Consider the following 19,990-nt stretch of genomic DNA (forward strand, 5'->3'; position numbering starts at 1 on the left):
AACTGTTAAGAGTAAAGACTGTGCATTTGAATGGAGTGATCCTTCTGCTCTGTTTCTTAAGAAACCAAGGATGGTAGATGGAGTAAAGAACCTTCAGTGCTTCTACCAAGAGAAATGTTCCAGAGCTAAGGTGAAAGAACATAAAAATTGGCCTTTCTTAACAGGGATTTCTTTTTAAACTTTAAGAAAGAGGAATATATCTCAGTTTTGTCATATATACAAATTAACATAATATATATTATTAACATAATATATATGCAACTATTTCAATAATATTCAAGGAAGAGACAAATCACTAATGAATAGTAGGTATAAAAAAGATAAATAAATATGGATTTAGATGGACTTCTTCAGCACTTAATAAGTTCACAACTCAGAACTCCATAAAGTTTCTAGGATTTAAATGGTCTTTATTATGTATTTATAATTTTGATCTTAACTCTTTCTCAAAAAGATCTAAACAGCAAAAGTGTTGTATATCCAAACCTGCTTTGCCAGATCAGAGTGGTAGCAACTTTGTCAAGTCATTTGATTGATATAATCCAAGTTTATCACTTGATTCTAGATCTAAACCAGGCTTCATTTCCTTCTCTTCTGTTCTCTAAGAAGTCACTGAACACTACACCAGTCTGACCTTACTGTTTTTCTCATTTATATACATTCTATTAATATATGCCATTATCATGTATTTTCTTGCCTGACAATATCATATATTAGTGTCACCATCTTATAACTGTTTTGTTCCATTTATGAATGTTTTGTTTCTTCAAATAGATTGTGACACTTCAGGTCTGAACGAACACAACTCATCCTGTATTTTATAGTATGTATCCAATGGCCATCTCTACTTCTTGTTGTAGTATCCACAACACCTTATGATATGGGAAGATAAGATATTGAAAGGGGGCTATAAGAACAAAGAAGGTACTGAATAATTGCAATGTTTACCTAATATTGAATGTGATCTAAGCATAGTATAAATGAGGTGCAATTAAGAGCTAAGCATCTACTAGAAGGAAAAGGGTGAGATGGCAAATCTTTTTAAAAAAAAATTTTTTTTTAATGTTTATTTATTTTTGAGAGAGAGGGAGAGGGAGAGACAGAACAAGAACAGGGGAGGAGCACAGAGATAGGGACAGAGAATCAGAAGCAGGCTCCAGGCTCTGAGCTGTCAGCACAGAGCCCAACATGGGGCTCAAACTCACAAACTGTGAGACCATGACCTGAGCTGAAGTCGGACACTTAACTGACTGAGCCACCCAGGTGCCCCGTGAGACACCAAATCTTGTACATCAAAGACAAGTTGGGATTATATTTCACAGTAAAAGAAAAAAAAAAGTGCTTTAAAAAAATGAACTAAGAAAGGGGCAGAAGATAAAAAAAATTCTATAGGTAAATCATAGCTCTCAGTGGTTTAGTCCCTTGACAAGTAGGTGCTTTGTGCATTCCAGTTATGTCCTCGATTATACACCTCCACCTGGAAGTCTGCTCCAGGTTATCTCTCTCTCTCAAAAATAAATAAACATTAAGAAAAAAATAAAATGTGATATGCAGATTTAAAAAGTTGTCAGTACATTAGATCTTCCTTAAAATAAGACGTGTCTAGCATCCCATAGCATATTCTATATCTGATTATCTGTACTCCTAGACCATTAATATACAGTAGAAATAAAAAATGCTTTACCATTTACAGAGTTGTAGAACACTGCTCTTGTGCTTTTCACACTGCTGGCACTGCCCACAGAGCCTCCAACATCCCATAATTCTATATAGTAGGTCTTCTCTTCTGGGGTTCCTTCTTTGTAGTCATGAACCTAACAAATCAATCCATCAAAATAATTATTATAACCACTAAAGACACTAGGAGCACCCTCATTCCAGTTTAAAGCACTGGACATTCCGTATCAGCATGGCTCTTTCGTATCATTCTCATACCACCTCTCTGATCACCTCCTGTCTTTCAAGAGTCCTCCCTCTAATACTCTCTCATACAACAATCCTAACATTTACAGCTCTCCCTCCATTTCCAAATCTTCACTTCCTGTGGATAAATGCCATAATTCATCACTTCAGTCACTCCTTTGCCCCTCTCTTGCACTGTGTTCATCTGACCAAATTCCAACCTTGACTCTATCCACCTTTTCTCCAATTCCATGCCTGTAACCCAGCTTAGCTGAATGTGAAACTCAGAAAAATACACATTCAAGCTGACTGGATTCATTTTAAATTCCAGTCTACCTTTGGGGCTGCCCTTTAATAAGTTTCATAGTCCATTCCCTCTTTTCCTTTCCTAGATAACTATTTCACAATTTCTCTTCTTTTTCAAATTTCCAAAATCTTTTCCCTATCCTTAAGAACAGGTAAGAACCTTGCTTCTTGAGACAGAAGCAATCGGAAGAGAATTTCGACAGCCTGTTCTTCACATATCTATCCACCTCCCCGCATCTGTGCCCATATAATCTGCTTTTCCTCCAGCCATTACAGAGAAACTCTCTGTGTTCCCAAGGCCAAATCCCTTTCTTCTTTATGCCTGAGATCCTATGTCCCTTTTCTCATCAAAGGTGTAGCTCTATCACTTCTCCTTTTATCATCAAATATTCCCTCTCTGTTGAATAAGTCCTATCAGCATACAAACATGCCATAATTTTTCCCATCTTAAAATAAGCTTCTCTTGAACTCAAGTCCTCTTCCAGCTACCATACCACTTCTCTATTCCTTTTTACAGCAAAAGTTCTCCAGAGAGGTGTCTATTTTCAAGCCTCTAATTCTTTTCCTTACATTCATTCTCTTTTGAACTCATTCCTGTCACACTTGTGCCCCAATCACTCCACTAAAACATTCCTTATCAAGGTCACCAATGGCTTCCACATTGCTAAATCCAATGATCAACGAATGAGCAGTTTTCATCTTACCTTCCCAACCGATACAAATAATTACTCTTCGGCTTTGCAGTATATAGCTTCCAGGTTATTGCGCTCTCCTGGTTTTCTTCCCATTTCACTGGCTAATCCTTTTCAGTCTCCATTTGGGTGATCTTTACCTCCCTAATTGTTGGAGCATCCCAAGGTTTAGTTCTTGGATCTCTTTTCTTTATCAATACTGGCTCTCTTGACAACTTCATTTAATCTTATGATTTTAAATGTCATCATTATGTTGATGAATTCCAAATTTATATCCATCCTGGACTAGTCCCTTGAACTTCAGGCTACCATATCCACTAGACTACAATTTGGATGTCTAACAGGCACCTCAAATTTAACATATCTGAAAATAATTTCCTGATCTTCCTCTTAAGACTATTCTTCTCCCAGTAAAAGGCAATTCCATCCTTCCCGTTACTCAAAGGACCAAAAACTTAAGAGTGATCTTTAACTCATTTCATACTGCATATCTGATTTGTCAGAAAATCCTATTGCTTTTGTCTTAAAAATATATCAAAAATCAGTTCATTTCTCACCATCTCCACTATTAGCATCCAGGTCAAAGCCTTGATCCTTCTCTTTGCCTGAATTAATGCAATCATCTCCTAAATGATCTCCCCACTACAGCCTTGCCTACTCATTTCTCCCCCCTTTGCACCCCTCTTCCCATTTGTTTTTCATATAGTAATTAGCGTGATCCTTTTAAATGCAAATTAGATCACATCCCCTTCTGCTAAAAACCCTCTAGGAGACATTCTTAGAGTAAACTCTAAAGTCTCTCCTTCCTCAGGAGCACCTAGGTGGCTTAGTTGGTTAAGTATCAGACTTCAGCGTAGGTCATGACCTCACAGTTTGTGAGTTTGAGCCCCATGTCGGGCTCTGTGCTGATGCTCAGAACCTGGAGCCTGCTTCAGATTCTGTGTCTCCTTCTCTCTGTGCCTCCTCCACTCACACTCTGTGTCTCTCTCTCTCCTTTTCTCTCAAAAATAAACATTAATAAAAAAAATAAAGTCTCTCCCTTTCTCATGATCTAGACTCTACAGCCATTTATTGACTATACTATATAACTATTCAGAAATAGATTCTGATATATGGGAACTATATGTATTAGAATATAGCTAAGAGCCAGATTATAGTGTGGTGGTTGGGAGATGTGCATCAGAATCTTCCAAGAATTTTTAAAAAAATATATGTTCCAACAAAAGGAAATATAAGCAAGTGGAACTACATCAAATGAAAGAGCTTCTACACAGCAAAGGAAACCATCAAAAAAGTGAAAAGGCAATCTATGGAATGGGAGAAAATACATGCCAATCATATATCTGATAGGGGTTAATGTCCAAAATATATAAGAACTCACACAACTAAATAGCAAAAAAACAAGCAATCTGATTTAAATATGATCAAAGGAACTGAAGAGACATTTTTCCAAAAAGACAATGGCCAACAAGTACATGAATAAGTGCTCGACATCACTAATCAGGGAAATACAAATCAAAAACTACAATGAGATATCACCTCACACCCATTAGAATGGCTGTCATAAAAAAGACAAAGAGATCAGGTGCCTGGGTGGCTCAATTAGTTAAGCATCTGACTATTGACTCTGGCTCAGGTCATGATCTCAAGGTTCGTGGGTTTGAGCCCCATGTCCGGCTCTGCACTGACAGTGTGGAGCCTGCTTGGGATTTTCTCTCTCTCTCTCTCTGCCCCTCTCTTGATCTTTCTCTCAAAATAAATAAAAAAAAATTAAAAACAAAAAAAGATAAGAGATAACAAGTGTGGGCAAGGATGTGGATGAAAAAAAGCTCTTGTGCACTGCTGGTAGGAATGTATATTAGTACAACGACTATGAAAAACAGTATGGAAGTTCCTTAAAAAATTAAAAATAAAACTAAACTACCACATAATCCAGTAATCCCACTTCTGGGGATTTATTCAAAAGAAATGAAAACAGGATACTGAAGAGATATCTGGACTCTCATGTTCACTGCACAATAGCCAACGTATGAAAACAATCTAAGTGCATGTCAATCAATGGATGATTAATAAAGAAGATATGGTGTGTACATACACATACACAGACACTGGAATATTATTCAGCCAGGAGGAAAGGAAATCCTGCTGTTTGCAAATACATGGATGGGCCTCAAGGGAATTACGCTAAGTGAAAAGAGATAAAGACAAATCGTGCATGGCACTACTTACATATGGAATCTAAATAAAAAATCAAACTTCTAGAAACAGACAGTAGAAACGTAGTTGCCAGGAGTTGGGAATGGGTAAAGATTGGGAAAAAGGTACAGAGTTTATAAGATGAATAGATCTTAGGATCTAATTTAAAACATGGTAACTATAATTGATAACTTTGTATTATATAACTGAAATAAGCTAAGAGAGAACTTAAATGTTCCAAATAAATACATAAATAAATAAGCGAGCAAGTACGTAACAGATGTGTTAACTACGTAGATGAGAAGAATCTTTTCATGATGTCTATCAAATCACCAACGATATACACTTTAAATATCTTACAATTTTCTGTGTTAATTATACCTCAGTAACAATGAAAAAAAAAGAGAGAGAGAAAAAAGTCCTTAAAGAAAAAAAAAAAAGAATAAGCCAGACTTACTGAATCAGGACCTTTGGGATTTAGCTTATGCATAATTTGAACCATTCTCCAAATGATTTTGCCATAACCCCTAGTTAAGAACTGCTGATTTTATAAAATGGAACTATTTTGGTTATCAGGAGGCCTAGATTATACTCTTGATTGCCACTGATTATCCCTGATATTTTTGATCCTCAGTTTCTTTGCCTATAAAATGAAGTTGTATTATATACACTTAGTGGCTGTGAAATAATAAAAAGCAAGATAGCTAAGTGGTTAAAAATAGATGTCATAAAATGTACTAAAACACATATATTTAACAGAATGCATCACACTTTTTACTTATTCACATATTTTTGTCCAAATACTTTTAAGGAAAAATTTAAGTAAGATACTCTACATACCATCACATTGACAAGAGAAGACCATTATCAGATTGACAACAAAGAGGATAGGACAGAAAAATGAGAATAACAAAATCATAGCAGTTGGGCAGCCCTGTGGATGATGAAAATTACTCCTGTATATTGTGATAAAAGGTATCACTATTTTGCTGTATGGTGAAAGAACTGATAATACGTGATCATGCTAAGTCATCAATAAAAAAGTTAAACTAGGGGCATCGGTGGAATAGCCAGTGAAGCATCCAACTCTTTATTTTGGCTCAGGTCATGATCTCATGGTTCATGAGACTGAGCCCCGCATTGGGCTCTGCACTGACAGTGGGATTCTCTTGGGATTTTCTCTCTCTCTCTCTCTCTCTCTCTCTCTCTCTCTGCTCCTCTCTCTCCACCCTTCCCCTCTCAAAACAAAGAAATAAATAAACATTAAAAGAAAGTTTAACTATGTGAGTTTTGTTTGAAAACACAGGGAAATGTATATTTTATAAATATTTCCACGCTAAGCCACTGGAAAGGGTCAATTATCTGTTATTGAAAAGCTCAGCCACTTTAGTGAGCCTTTCTTGATTCTGCCTCCTTTCCCCATCTAAAACCAACCAGAGCCAGTTAGATACTACTATTTGCTCCCATAACACCCTGATAAGAAGTTATTATCCATCTATCATTTCACTAACCATATTGTATAATTTATCTGCTGATGTATATTCTATTAGACTGTAAGCCTAAGGGGAGAAGTCATGCATTATTCATATCGGTAGACCAAGAAAATAGCATAATAACTGGCACATATTAGATGCTTGGATATGTTTGTTTAAATCAATGAATAAATTCAGAATATTTCATCTTCCAAGGGTTTATTACATTGGATTTCTTATTTGACTGAATTCCAGTGCTTCTCAAGTACAATTCTGAAAATAAACTAAATCAGAACGAATAGAAACCTTGTTAAAAATTAGATTCAAGTTGCATTTTTGATTTCTTAAACAAAAATTAGATTCTTAGACTGTCCCTGAAGCTTCTGGGATGGGGCTCAAAAATCTGTACTTTTACAGACAGATCCCTAGGTGATTCTGACATACAATTAAGTTCGGCAATCAATGCAGGACATCACTTTTTTTCTCTAAAATTATTTCAAATGTCTAATGTTGCCTCCCCTAAAAGACTGTACAGTGACTTCCAAGAATAGCAATCACGTAATACATATGTAGCATGCCCTCTTAGTCTTGCAATGTACTAGGTCTGTTAGCCAGCTTGCTCTGGCTACATATACTCACTCCCAAGCCACATGGATGTCCTCATCTATACTCTTTCCTACCACAGAATACCTTCCCTAATCAATTCTTTCATTGTCTCCTTCCAGAATTACAAGAGAAGGTACCCTTCTTCCTTTCCAACTTGCTCAACTAATATTTAGCTTAACTTAATTCAAATGGAATGAGTCCTAAGAATTTTAAACCAGTGGCTTATAGTTTGTAGCTATGACATATCTTTCATATGGGTGAGTGGTCTCCAAGGGAAAACTTGACATTACAACAAGTATTGCTCTGGATACAGTAAGTGGTAAGTTGGTGCAATGCTAAGAGCCCAGCATGACTGAGAGTAATGGCAAATTATAAGAAATATGTTTTATATTTAAATCAGGTCATCAAGTATCTGATACTTTAAGTCATTAAAGACTTGACAGCTATGCAAGCAAGGATTTTCTCAAAATGTAGCAACAGTATATGCTGCTAATTAAGTGGGAAAAGGAACCAGACTCCTCAATGCTGCTGTCACTTTGGTACTTCCCATTTACTCACCTTTTGATTTTTTATTAGAAACTATATCAAGACTAAGTACGAAAGGCTTTACCTCATTTGAGGAGTTTACCTATTACTTGTAACTTTTATTTAAAATTTTTTAATGTTTATTTATTTTTGATGGAGAGAGAGACAGAGCATGAGTTGGGGAGGGGCAGAGAGAGAGAGGGAGACACAGAATCCAAAGCAGGCTCCAGGCTCTGAGCTGTCAGCACAGAGCCAGATGCAGGGCTCAAACCCATTGGCTGTGAGATCATGACCTGAGCTGAAGTCAGATGCCCAACCAACTGAGCCACCCAGGTGCCCCTATTATTTGTAACTTTTATAAAGCATGAAGAGGCTCTCTGCTCTTCCTCCACCCTTTTATTTAAAAAAATTTTTTTAAGTTTATTTATTTATTTATTTTGAGAGAAAGAGAGAGAGAGAGAGAGAGAGCGAGCATGAGTAGGGGAGGGGCAGAGAGAGGGAGAGAGAGAGAACCCCAAGCGGGCTCTGCACAAACTGTAAGATCATGACCTGAGCCGAAACCAGGAGTCAGGCGCTTAACCAACTGAGCCATCCAGGTGCCCCTGCTCTTCCCCCTTTAACAGACAGCCACATCTTCTGATGCAGTGCCAGCCACATCCCTGAGACACAATGGTGAAGCCTGGAGTAAATGGATTTGACCATATTGGGCGCCTGGTCACCACGGTTCCTTTTGACTCTGGCAAAGTGGATACTGTTGTCATCAATGACCCCTTCGTTGACCTTAACAACATGGACAGTTCCAGTATGATTCCACCCATGGCAAACTCAACAGCACAGTCAAGGCTGAGAATGGGAAACTTGCCATCAATGGAAAGCCTAATTCTGTCTTCTAGGAGCAAGATCTCGCTAACATCAAATGGAGTGATGCTGATGCTGAGTATGTTGTGGAGTCCACTGGGTCTTCATCACCATGGAGAAAGCTGGGGCTCACTTGAAGGATGGGGCCAAGAGGGTCATCATCTCTGCCCCTTCTGCTGAAGTGGCCAAGTTTGTGATGGGCATGAACCATGAGAAATACAACTCCGTCAAGATTGTTAGCAATGCCTCCTGCACTACCAACTACTTTGCACCTCTGGCCAAGGTCATCTGTGACAACTGTGGGATCATGGAGGGACACATGACCACAGTATATGCCATCACTGCCACCCAGAAGACCATGGGTGGTCCCTCTGAGAAGCTGTGGCATGATGGCCACAGGGCTGCACAGAATATCATAACTGCTTCTACTGGCACCACCAAGGCTTTGGGTAAGGTCATCCCTGAGCTGAATGGGAAACTCACTGGTATGGCCTTCCATGTCCCTACCCTCAGCGTGTTAGTCATGGATTTGACCTGCCACCTAGAGAAAGCTGCCAAACACAGTGACATCAAGAAGGTGGTGAAGCAGGGATCAGAGGACCCCTTAAGGGCATCTGGGGCTACACTGAGGACCAGGTTGTCTCCTGCAACTTTAACAGTGACACCCACTCTTCCAATGCTGGGCTGGCATTGCCTTCAATCACCACTTTGTCAAGCTCATTTCCTGGTATGACAATGAATTTGGCTATGGCAATGGGTGGTAGACGTTATGGTCCACATGGGCTCTAAGGAGTAAGAGCTCCCTGGACCACCAGCACCAATGAAAGCAAGAAGAGAGAGGCCCTCAGCTGCTGGGAAGTCCTTGGCCCAACCCATTCCCCAACACACTGAGAATCTTCTGACCTCTATACAGTTTCCATTCCAGACCCCCCGAAGAAGGGGAGGAGTTTGGGGACCCCTACCTTGTCATGTACCATCAAAAAAGTATACTGCCAAACTTGTCTAATTTGCTGCTATACTTCCAATTCCTTGCAGTGTCTGAAACTCGGGAGGCATGTAATATATGTACTAAAGGAACAAATGGATGAATGAAAAATATAAAGGTTACTGCTAATTGCCTCTTCCTTTCTAGTAATCTTATTTTGCCTTTAGCCAAGCTCACATTTAAAAAAAAGACTTTTTTTTAAAAAAAAGACTGTTTTTAAAAAAAAGACTGTCACTTTCCCTTCTATTCTGTACCCATTCACTCCTTTATTTAACCTCTAAACTTTGTGAAAGATGGATTTAAACTTGTCTCTATTTCCTCTTTGCCTACTCACATCATTTGGTTTCTACTACTAACTTTCCATTGCAAGGTCAAAGGTCAAAGGTCAGGAATGACTTCATCATCACCATTTTTTCCCTCTCTCTCAGTTCTTACACCTCTATAGCATTTCATATCAAAACTCATTCTCTCCTTCATGAAATTCTCATCTCCATTTACTCTTGTGGTATTTCATCATCTTGGCTATCTTCTTACCTCTTTGATCAATCTTTCTCTGACCTCTCTTCTCATCTTCAACTCTCCAAATATACCCCAAGGTTTTCTCTCAGGTCTTCTCTTTCTAAATTCACTTTTTGGAAAAACTCACCATCTCTCACGGTCTGGGATTATATCTATATAGATGAGTCCAATTTAGAATTCTCTCTTAAGCTTCCCTACCTCATCTCTGAATGCCTTCTGGACAGTTTCAGTTGGAGAGCTCATAGATACTTCCCTTCATCATGTCCAGAAGTGAATTTATTATCATTTACTTCTCTTTCACCTATAATATATATCCTCCTTCTTGAGGAATAGTCAGTCTATTTGTCCATTGTCCAGGCCACCTGTTCAATCATTGACACCCAATATAATTTTCCATTCTTTACAAGCACCTCAACTTTTTCTCTTGAACTGCTATTAACACTTAACCTTCTCTATAAATGTTGTCTATCAGTGCTGTCTCAGAATGTTCTGCAATGATGGAAATGTCCAATACAGTAACCACTGGCAACATGTTACTATTGGGCAGTTCAAATGTTGCTAGTTTGTTTAACTGAGGAACTAAAATTTTAATTTAATTTAATTTAAATTTAAATTGCCACAATTAGTCTAGTGGTTACTGTATTTAACAGCAGAATACTTTTTTCTTTATACCATTCTGGAACATGAGGCAGTACAGAATAGTGCTCAAGAGTACAGGCTCTTGAACCAGACCACCTGGGTTTGAATTCCAACCCATCACTAACTAGCAATGTGACCTTGGACAAGACAAAAGCTGCTACAGAACACCTCTGTGCCTCTACTGCTTCATGTATCAAATAGGGGCACTAAGAGCACCTATCTGGAAAGGTTGTTGTGGGAATCACTTGAATTAGTTTGTAAAATCGGTGCTTAGGCAAAGTAAGCCATCATTCAGTACTATTGTTATTTATTTCTTTTAAAAAATTTTTTTTAACATTTATTTATTTTTGAGAGGCAGAAAGAGACAGAGTGCAAAAGAGGCAGAAGGACAGAGACAGAAGAAGGCACAGAATCCGAAGCAGGCTCCAGGCTCTGAGCAAGCTGTCAGCACAGAGCCCGATGCGGGGCTCGAACCCACGAACCATGAGATCATGACCTGAGCTGAAGTCAGACACTTAACCGACTGAGCCACCCAGGCACCCCAGTATGTTATTTTTAAAATTATTCATATATATGAACTTTGTGCCACCTACTAGATCCTACTTCACATTCTTAGTGAGGATAGAGATTGTCTTTTCTTTTTAAATTTCTCCTCAGTGCTTGCACGTTATTATGCTGCCCAAAGAGGAAGTCAATAAATATTGATTGTATGCAATGTGTAAATTAGAGAGTTAAAATCCCATTAAAGTGAACAATAAATTACGAGTCAATTTCCTTATTTATAATTTGCGAAAAGATTAAAATTCTGTAAGTCTTGTTTTCATGATTAAGAGTAGCCATGCATTTATATTAGTCCCATTAGACTTGGGGCAACAAAATTAGAAGACAGTCATGAATGAAGAATACTGTAAAATAAAACTTTTCCCTTTTCCCTTCAATTCAGTTATGAATACCTCTCCAATGCATACTAAATCCAAAATGTTAGTAATTACTGAGTACATACATTAAGCTCATTAGTTTCACCCAATACTTGAATTAAACAATTACATTATCACCTTTATTATCTCTATTTTTAGTAAGCTCTTAGATGTAAAATGAGCTAAAACAGACAATTGTTTCTAAGAGTTTTGAAAAGAGTGTATTAACACATCTACCTGGATTCTGGAGATACCCTCTCTCTGGTTTCAATAACATAGAAGCTATAACTGCAATACAAAAGCTGCTACAGAAGAAAGTATTCCAAGCTATTTAGGTAATGGTTTTTATCAGATTTAATCATTCTTGCTAGAGGGAAGAACTGTTTACTTTATTACAACAGTAGTCAAAACAATTTACATGTCTATGACAACTTTCCTTAAGATTATCATTTACAAATGCCTTTCACTTATGTTGTCATTCAAGAAATGCATTCTTCTCAAAGATGAAAGACAGAGACCAACTAGCTCAAGACACAGCGAAGAGTTATAACTTTCACCTCCATATGCCCCATTCTTCAACAATAATGCAGTTCAGGCCAGCCTGGCTTTATAGGAGTCAATTAGTACCAGACTCATTCCAGTAAAATCAGTCACAGTATAACATAACCTACAAACCTGAAGGCTAGCTAAAGCAGGCATTATTTACCTATATTCTGTAGAGGATAAACTAAGGCTCAGAGAAGTAAACTGATTACTCTAAAGTCACTCTTGAGGAAGCAAAAGGCAATATGGGAACTGACCCAGGAAGTGGGAGTTTAAATCTAAGTTTCTTTTCAACATTATGCTTTCCCACAGAAAGGGATTGTGAAAAGTCCAAAAGGAAATTCGGTCCAGAACTTGCTATTGGCAAGTTGCCAAATGAATTCATTATCTAGTATTTGTTTTTCTCCTATATCCAAGTATTTGGGAACATAGCAGGATGAAATGACACATACAGGTCCCCTCTGACTTCAAATTCACAGAAATGCCATAAAAATATTTTTATAAAATAAAGAGGACAAGTTCAAGAAAAAGAAAGGGAAATCCTGAGATGCCAGAAATGAAGAACTTAAAATTAGAGTGAGAAGTGGGAACTGACCCAGATTCAGAGGAGACAGCTTCAGGGGCTGGTCCCTGGAGTTTTAGTGTCCATCCAGGAATAGAGATCTGTTTTCTGTTTTTTTTTTAATGTTTATTTATTTTTGAGAGAGAAAGAAAGAGAGAGAGAGGCTGAGAGAGAGAGGCAGAGAGAGAGGGAGACAGACAATCTGAAGCAGGCTCTGTGCTGTCAGTGCAGAGCCCGACATGGGTCTCAATCTCATGAACTGTGAGATCATGACCCGAGATGAAGTTGGATGCTTAACTGACTGAGCTACCCAGGTGCCCCTGTTTTCTGGCTTCTAAGGCAGAATATATATGAGTGGGTGACAAGGACCAGACTACAGTTCCCTTCGTGAAATCTGGACCCTTGGTGAGCTGCCCAAAGAGAGTAGGAAGAACAGTCCACTGGTTCAGGAAAGTAGGAAAAACTTTCTGTCAGGGACTTCAGGTAGGGGTGGTACAGAACAGATAGAGGGTCCACAAAAAATGAAAACCACAGGCCTGTACTAGAATAGGAAACTTAAAGAATATACATTATCTAGGTGGCATGGAGACTCCTAGTTGTAAAATTGTAAGTACCCTTGAAATTCCTAGGGCTCTGGCAGCAACAGAAATGAAAAGGTACTGTACTTTCACAACAAGCACACAAAATTTCCACAGGGAAGAAGAAAAAAAATATCCTGCTGAAGATGTGATCATCTTCAAAGAATTATAAACCATACAAAGACATACATTTTCATGAGGTATAGTCAGCATACACAGCAAGTTGAATATCAATCACCCACTCAGAAAAAAATAAAACAATCTAAAAGAAACCATAAAATACTATGTTAATAAAATAAAAAGTAAAACCATAATGAAAGGTCAGGATATTTTGAAAGATTTTGACATTTGAAAAGGAACCAAAAGGAATATCTAGAAATAAAAAATTATAGTTACTGAGATGAAAAACTTGGTGGATATATTAAAAAGCAGATTAGACATAATTGAAGAGATTCTTTTTAAAAATTTTTTTTTAATGTTTATTTATTTTTTGAGAGAGAGATGGAGACAGAGTGTGAGTGGGGGAGGGGCAGAGACAGAGGGAGACACAGAATCTGAAGCAGGCTCCAGGCTCTGAGCTGTCAGCACAGAGCCCTATGCGGGGCTCAAATTCACGAATCTGAGATCATGACCTGAGCCGAAGTCAGACGCTTAACCGAGGCGCCCCAAAAAATTCTTAATTAACTGGAAGGCAGATATGAATACATGATCCAGAACACACAAAGGAGAAACAAAAAATAGAAAACATGTAAGTACAATTAAAAGATACAGAGAATAAAAATCTAATACAAGTTCTGGGGCACCTGGGTGGCTCAGTTGGTTGGGCGTCCGACTTCGGCTCAGGTCACAATCTCGTGCTTCGTGAGTTCCAGCCCCGTGTCGGGCTCTGTGCTGACGGCTCCGAGCCTGGAGCTGCTTCGGAGTCTGTGTCTCCCTCTCTCTCTGCCCCTCCCCTGCTCATGCTCTGTCTCTTTCTGTCTCAAAAATAAATAAACATTAAAAAAAATCTAATACAAGTTCAAAAGGAGAAGACAGAGTCAACGAGGGAAGACAACAGATAGTGGCTAAAAAATTTGAAAAATAAAGACAGACAGGAGAGGCACAACCTTATGACAGGATGACTAAAAATGAACACATAGCTAGACATAAGTTAGCAAAACTACAGAACATCAAAAAAAAAAAATCTTTTAAAAGCAACTAGAGAGAAGAAATTACCTTAAAAAGGAATAATAATTAGGCTGACAAAAGATTTCTAATCAGTAGAAATATAAGTCACAGTCTGTGGGACAACAGCTTCAAAGAACTGAAGGAAAATAACTGTCAATTGAACTAATTACAATTCCTTCCCTTTTCATTTCTTAAGTCAATGGAGAGATGTATGCTAGCAGAAGAGACACTTGGACAGGACTAGTTGGGATTAGCAAAGACCAACAGTATCTGGGAAGATAGAGAGTTAGGAAACTGTACCCAAGTTTGCTAAATGTGAAGTGGAAGAGAAGAAGACCCAGACATAAGGCTCCAGAAGCTTTTGACTTTATATTTCTAGCCCCAAGTTGTCAGTCTTAGTGCCAAAGGATTAGATAGAATTATTTATGGAGCATGTTAAGTGAACTCTGGGTATATAACACAGTAATTAACACAGAAGTCTCTGGATTAAGACTATTTAGATAGATAGAGATCAGGTGCATTCAGGGTGGTATGGCCATGGACTGGGTTAAGTCTAGGATCCAATCTTAACTCTGCTTTTTTTGCACTGAGTGAATTTGATTAAGGTAGTTTACTTCTCCATGCCTTAGTTTCTCCAGTTATGTCTCAGTTTAAAAAAGATTAAATAAGAAAAGACATACAAGGCATTTGGCATAGTATCTAATGCAGAGTAGGTAGTTAATAAAGCCTAGCTATTAGTATCAGTTTTGACTACAGTACTATAATTTGATCATGTAGTTTGAAGGACTGATCTTTAATATGACTAAAGAAAAACTAAAATATCGGAAACACATACTCTCACATCTACTGAGCAGCCCACAGTCCATGATGGATTTCCCAGTACTTGATTTTGGCACAGAAGATGAACCAGTGAAGATTTCCCAACACCTGTAAAAGATTTAAGAACTCTAGTCATGTAAGAGATATGCTGAAATATCCTTTATGACAAAAGTAAGACTGAGCATATGCAGTAATAATGATAGGTAAAGTATGGTTGGCTGAAGGGTAGTCATACCATACCAACCACTTAATAAGCTTTATTGATACAGAGAAGATGGTTAAAGACAGTGGTTCTCTCAAATTGTGCTTGAATATTGTGACAGGGACTCACCATTTCACAATTTCATATTTAGACCCTCTAGTTCTCCTATATAGTGATTTTTAAAAGGCAGTCAACAACCTGGCTCAGACTTGACCCTTTGGGAAAATAGAACTACTCTATTCCCTCTTCTACATCATGGTCCTTTACCTTAAGGCAGAACTTTATTTTCTTGTAGACCCACTGGGTTCAAGATAATGTAGTTATTAATGCTAGAACTAGCATTTGGAGATCTAGATGAAGAAGAAAGAGAATGAGTTCTTCTCTATACCTGTATGTAGAGTCACTCATTCAATTAACAGCATTTTGGGATGCCACTGTAACAAGCATAGCTGGTGAATCTTTATGTAACACTAGTTGTATCAAAAATTTAGGCCACCTGTTTGTGTGCATTACTGTGTATGAACCTATTAATTATGTTTATTTTTTATTATAAAGAGTTATATTTACAGACAATCTGGAATGAATTTTAAAAAAGGAAAAACGGCCTGAAGAGACCTATAAATAGCAACATGTAGGTTTATTTAATACCATTAGCAGGGGGTTTCTAAAAGTAGGTTGTTATTGTGAATATATACATGGTGAACTTAAAGACAATACCCGCCTTTGTTTACATAGCTGGTTTGGTCTGAAATATTCTCCCCATCCTGCCCATTCATTTTCGCTCCCAAATTGGCCTGGTGAATTAATCTTTCAAGACTCAGCATCTTTCTAGTTCTAAAGTTTTCTTCAACTACACAAAGGTAGAACTAAGCACACTATCCACCATCCTCTGGGGTCTCCTCTGTGCCCTGTACATTTTTCTACAAAGCACTTAAAAAACATATTATTACACTTCTTTGTTTATAGTTTTTATTCACTCAGTTTAAGTTCTTTGAGGGTTGGGACTAGGTTTTACACATTGTTTTCATCTCCAGTCTCCAGAACAGTGCCTTAATTAATATTTATTTAGGGGTTAAATTTTTCCATGTTATTACAGAATCTTCATAAACATTTAAAAAAATTATTTATTTTTGAGAGAGCGCAAGGGCAGGGAGAGGGGAACAGAGGATCCGAAGCGGGCTCTGCGTTGATTGCTAGCCAGCCAGATGTGGGGCTTAAACTCAAGAACCTTGAGATCATGACTTGAGCTGAAGTCGGATGTTCAACTGATTGAGCCAACCAGGTATCTCTTCAGAAACATTTTTAATGTCTCCATAGTAGTTCAGAGAGTAGACATAACAATTTACTTAACCATTCCCTCATTATTAGATATGTTTTGAACTTTTCACTATGCTAAGAAAAGACTTGTTTAAATTTTTGTTTCAAATTAAAATGATTTCCATAGTATACCCTTCCAGAAGCGAAATGAACATTTGAAGTTCTTGATATATGTTGACAACTTTCATCTGGTTACTCTGCCACCAGCCACACATATAAGCCTGCAGATCCTGTTGCACCTCAAGAGTATGTATGTTGTTGCTTTTTCATCTATGTTAATTTGATAAAAAAAAAAAAGTGACATCTTGCTTTAGTCTGCATTTCTTTACCTTCTGGTAAAGATATCCATTACAATCTTTGTTAATCAGTTGTCTTTCCTCTCTTACGAAATTATCTGTTGATGTTCTCTGCCCATTTATCTAATGGGTTTAGGGTTATCAATTTACATAACCTCTTTATATATTAGCTGTCTCATGCAGTTGAATCAAACATTTTCTCAGGTTTCCTTTTAATTCTTTTTATTTTTTTCAACACAGACTTTTAGATTTTTGAGTACCCAAATTTGGCTCTGTCTTTGTATTTACTGCACTGCATTTGACATCTGTGACCTTTAGGGCATATTGTTGATTGGTGTTTCCATGTAGGTTGTCTATGTTGGAGACATATATCTAGACGCTTGGTTACCAGCCTGATGCAAGGTTTGAGCTTCTAGTTAAGCTTAACTGTGTCAGCAAACATCTCTATGCAGTTAATATTGTATAGCTCTCCATGAATTAACTGCTTTGGGTGGGAAGAGTTGACTAACCCTGGATAGATTGTCAGCAGTAAGAACTACTGAAGTGCCAAGAAAATTGGCTGACTATTCATTTCTTTAAGAATTTTGGGAGGTACTAATTCTATGCTTTTACCATTAGAATCGAATTAGATCAAAAGAATGCCCTTGATTTGCTTAGGGGAAAAAGTCCAATATAATTAAATAAATGCCAGTTCCAAATATAGTTGCTGGTAATGTGTTAAGCATATCTCTTATCTCTGAAAGAACAAAGAGGAAAAACGTATGTGTGTATTAGTGAGACTTTCAGGATTCCTAACTAAATTATCAACTATCTCTAGGGGATATAAAACAAATCTCTACATTTCAAGTCATTCTTTTATATGTTTGTGAAATCCTCAACATTTCACAGGGGAAATAAGACTTTATTCAAAAATAAACTTTGAAGTCTGAATACAAAGGCAGATGAAGTGTAAAAAGCATATCCTTACCTGTTATTAAATCAGTGTTAAAAGGGAAATGACAAAAAGGCAATAACCGACTTTGCATGCATAGCCTAATGTCCGTGAACGTGTGACAAGATCAATCAAGTGGGCGTGACTGTGTCTTCTGTTTTACAACCAGGCTATCAGGAAAAAGAAAAGCTTACTAATTGCCTGATCATTTTTCCACATTTAATGCAGCAGCCAATTCAACCCTGTTATGTAATGCATTGATTTCACAGTTACAGCCTCAGCACTTACTATAGTGCCTGCTATGTAGCAGGTACTTAAGTATTTTTGTGAAAAAGAAAAAAACTGACTAATTCCAACAATATGGAACATCAAGCGTTGGTTAGATGTGATAGAAAAGTGAATTAAAAATGAGGGAGAAAGCCCACTTTATACATCATGAACCACGTTAGCTCTGAATTTGTCTCAAATTCTACTTGCTTATACTCTTGCCAAGTCCCATTAGACCATTATTACTAGCTGAGTGACTTCATTAACTTCAGCATCACTTCAAGCTAAAGAACTGGAGTTGATAACTTGGATTATATGAAAAGAATTTCATAATGCAACTTTCTTAAGGGGATATTAAATAATGCTATCTATAAAACATTTTGGAATGCAAATAATCTTCAGGCAATGTGGAAACATTCTTAACTTCCTCCTCTCCACCACAACTGTTTACAGTCTGTAAGGCTAGTTTTCAAGTTGTTTAGGGTGTATCCTCTCCATGGTATATCTTCCATGCATTTTGCATAATGTCTTTGCTTACAGCACACATTCAGAGGTCAACTCCAGAAAAGGACATCCACGAAATGCAAGGTTAGCATTTATTCCAAGTTCTTAATGAGCACAGGGCTGGAAGTTATGGTAAGAAAGAGAATGGTAGTGAGGTGAGAGGGGTAAATGCAGACCTCACTTCTAGTTCTCAAAAGTCCAAGGTGTCAAAAGAAGAATTTTAACACTAGGATTAAATTGAGCTCAGCATTAAATCCTAGCTGTTTCATAATATAGCCTTATCTTAATTGCTCTTTTTCTTACAACCTAGTACATAATAGGTTTTCAATTAGGATTAAAGAGAACAAAGAAATCAAGAAGCCCAGCTGAGAGTAAAACAGGACTAAAACAGGACTACAACCCAATATTTCATTTCATAACATGACTTAGTGTTTAAGTGCGTAGACTCTGGGTTCAAACAGCTTCTGTCATTTATATCTCTCCTCTTCACTTTTCTCATCTGTAAAATGGGGTTAATAGGGCTGGTCTCACATTAAATGAGTCAATATCTGTAAAGCAGTTGGAACAGTGTCATTTTTCTTAGTGCATGTTTGAATTCCGTAATGAACAAAATCTCTTGAAGGCACGATCCCAGCTTCTGTATCTTTCTTACAGCGCCCAATACAATACTCAATGTCTGCATATCTCTTAAAACAAAGGAATCGGCAATACAAGCTAGGATGCGGTCGCCCGGGAGACCGGCTTGGAAAGCTGCGAAGGCGGAGAAAGGTCGGGGCTCCGCGCCCCCCACCTGCAACGCCACCTTCGTCAGAGCAAAGTCCTCTGGGAAGTGTAGTTTTTAGACCTTGAGAGGGCTTTCAGCCACGGTCAGAGCCAGTTCGTTGGAGAAGCGGGAGAGTAGCGAAGGAAGAGGGTTATCAGATAACTCAACAGTGTCAGGAACTCTAGAGGTGGATTAAGCCGCTCACCTGAGTCTCCCAATACCAGTACCTTCACCCGATCCAGGGACGCCATCTTGCCACAGCCCGGAGTTAACGCCTGTTCCGGGATGGTAGGCCAACCAGAGCTGGGTATGGAAGAGACAGTCTTCAATTTCATTGGCTAATCGGGGGTGTGACTGTCTTGATCGGAGGCCTCACTGTGCTGATTGGCCGGTACGGTTAAAAGTGGTGGGTGGATTCCAAAGC

At 38.0% G+C, this 19,990-nt stretch overlaps 1 protein-coding gene and 1 pseudogene across 2 annotated transcripts in view; one reads left to right on the forward strand and one right to left on the reverse strand.

Annotated features, from left to right (window-relative positions):
* The window catches only part of RABL3 (RAB, member of RAS oncogene family like 3), a 35,464-nt gene extending 15,487 nt beyond the window's left edge, over positions 1-19,977 (reverse strand). The window contains exons 1-3 of one of the 2 annotated variants that reach the window (XM_081796588.1): positions 19,772-19,977; positions 15,303-15,394; positions 1,685-1,814 (exon numbers count right to left, since the gene is read on the reverse strand). In XM_081796588.1, the coding sequence (XP_081652714.1) occupies positions 1,685-1,814; positions 15,303-15,394; positions 19,772-19,901 (352 nt within the window). In that variant the 5' untranslated portion in view covers positions 19,902-19,977. The remainder of the gene's footprint in view (positions 1-1,684; positions 1,815-15,302; positions 15,395-19,771) is intronic. The other variant, XM_060639869.3, reaches the window with a different exon arrangement.
* On the forward strand, positions 8,181-9,417 carry LOC132683663 (glyceraldehyde-3-phosphate dehydrogenase pseudogene; annotated as a pseudogene).
* Positions 19,978-19,990: the final 13 nt, after the last annotated feature.

This window comes from Panthera onca, chromosome C2, assembly GCF_046562875.1.
Source record: "Panthera onca isolate mPanOnc1 chromosome C2, mPanOnc1 haplotype 2, whole genome shotgun sequence".
In the NCBI taxonomy this organism is placed as follows: domain Eukaryota; kingdom Metazoa; phylum Chordata; class Mammalia; order Carnivora; family Felidae; genus Panthera; species Panthera onca.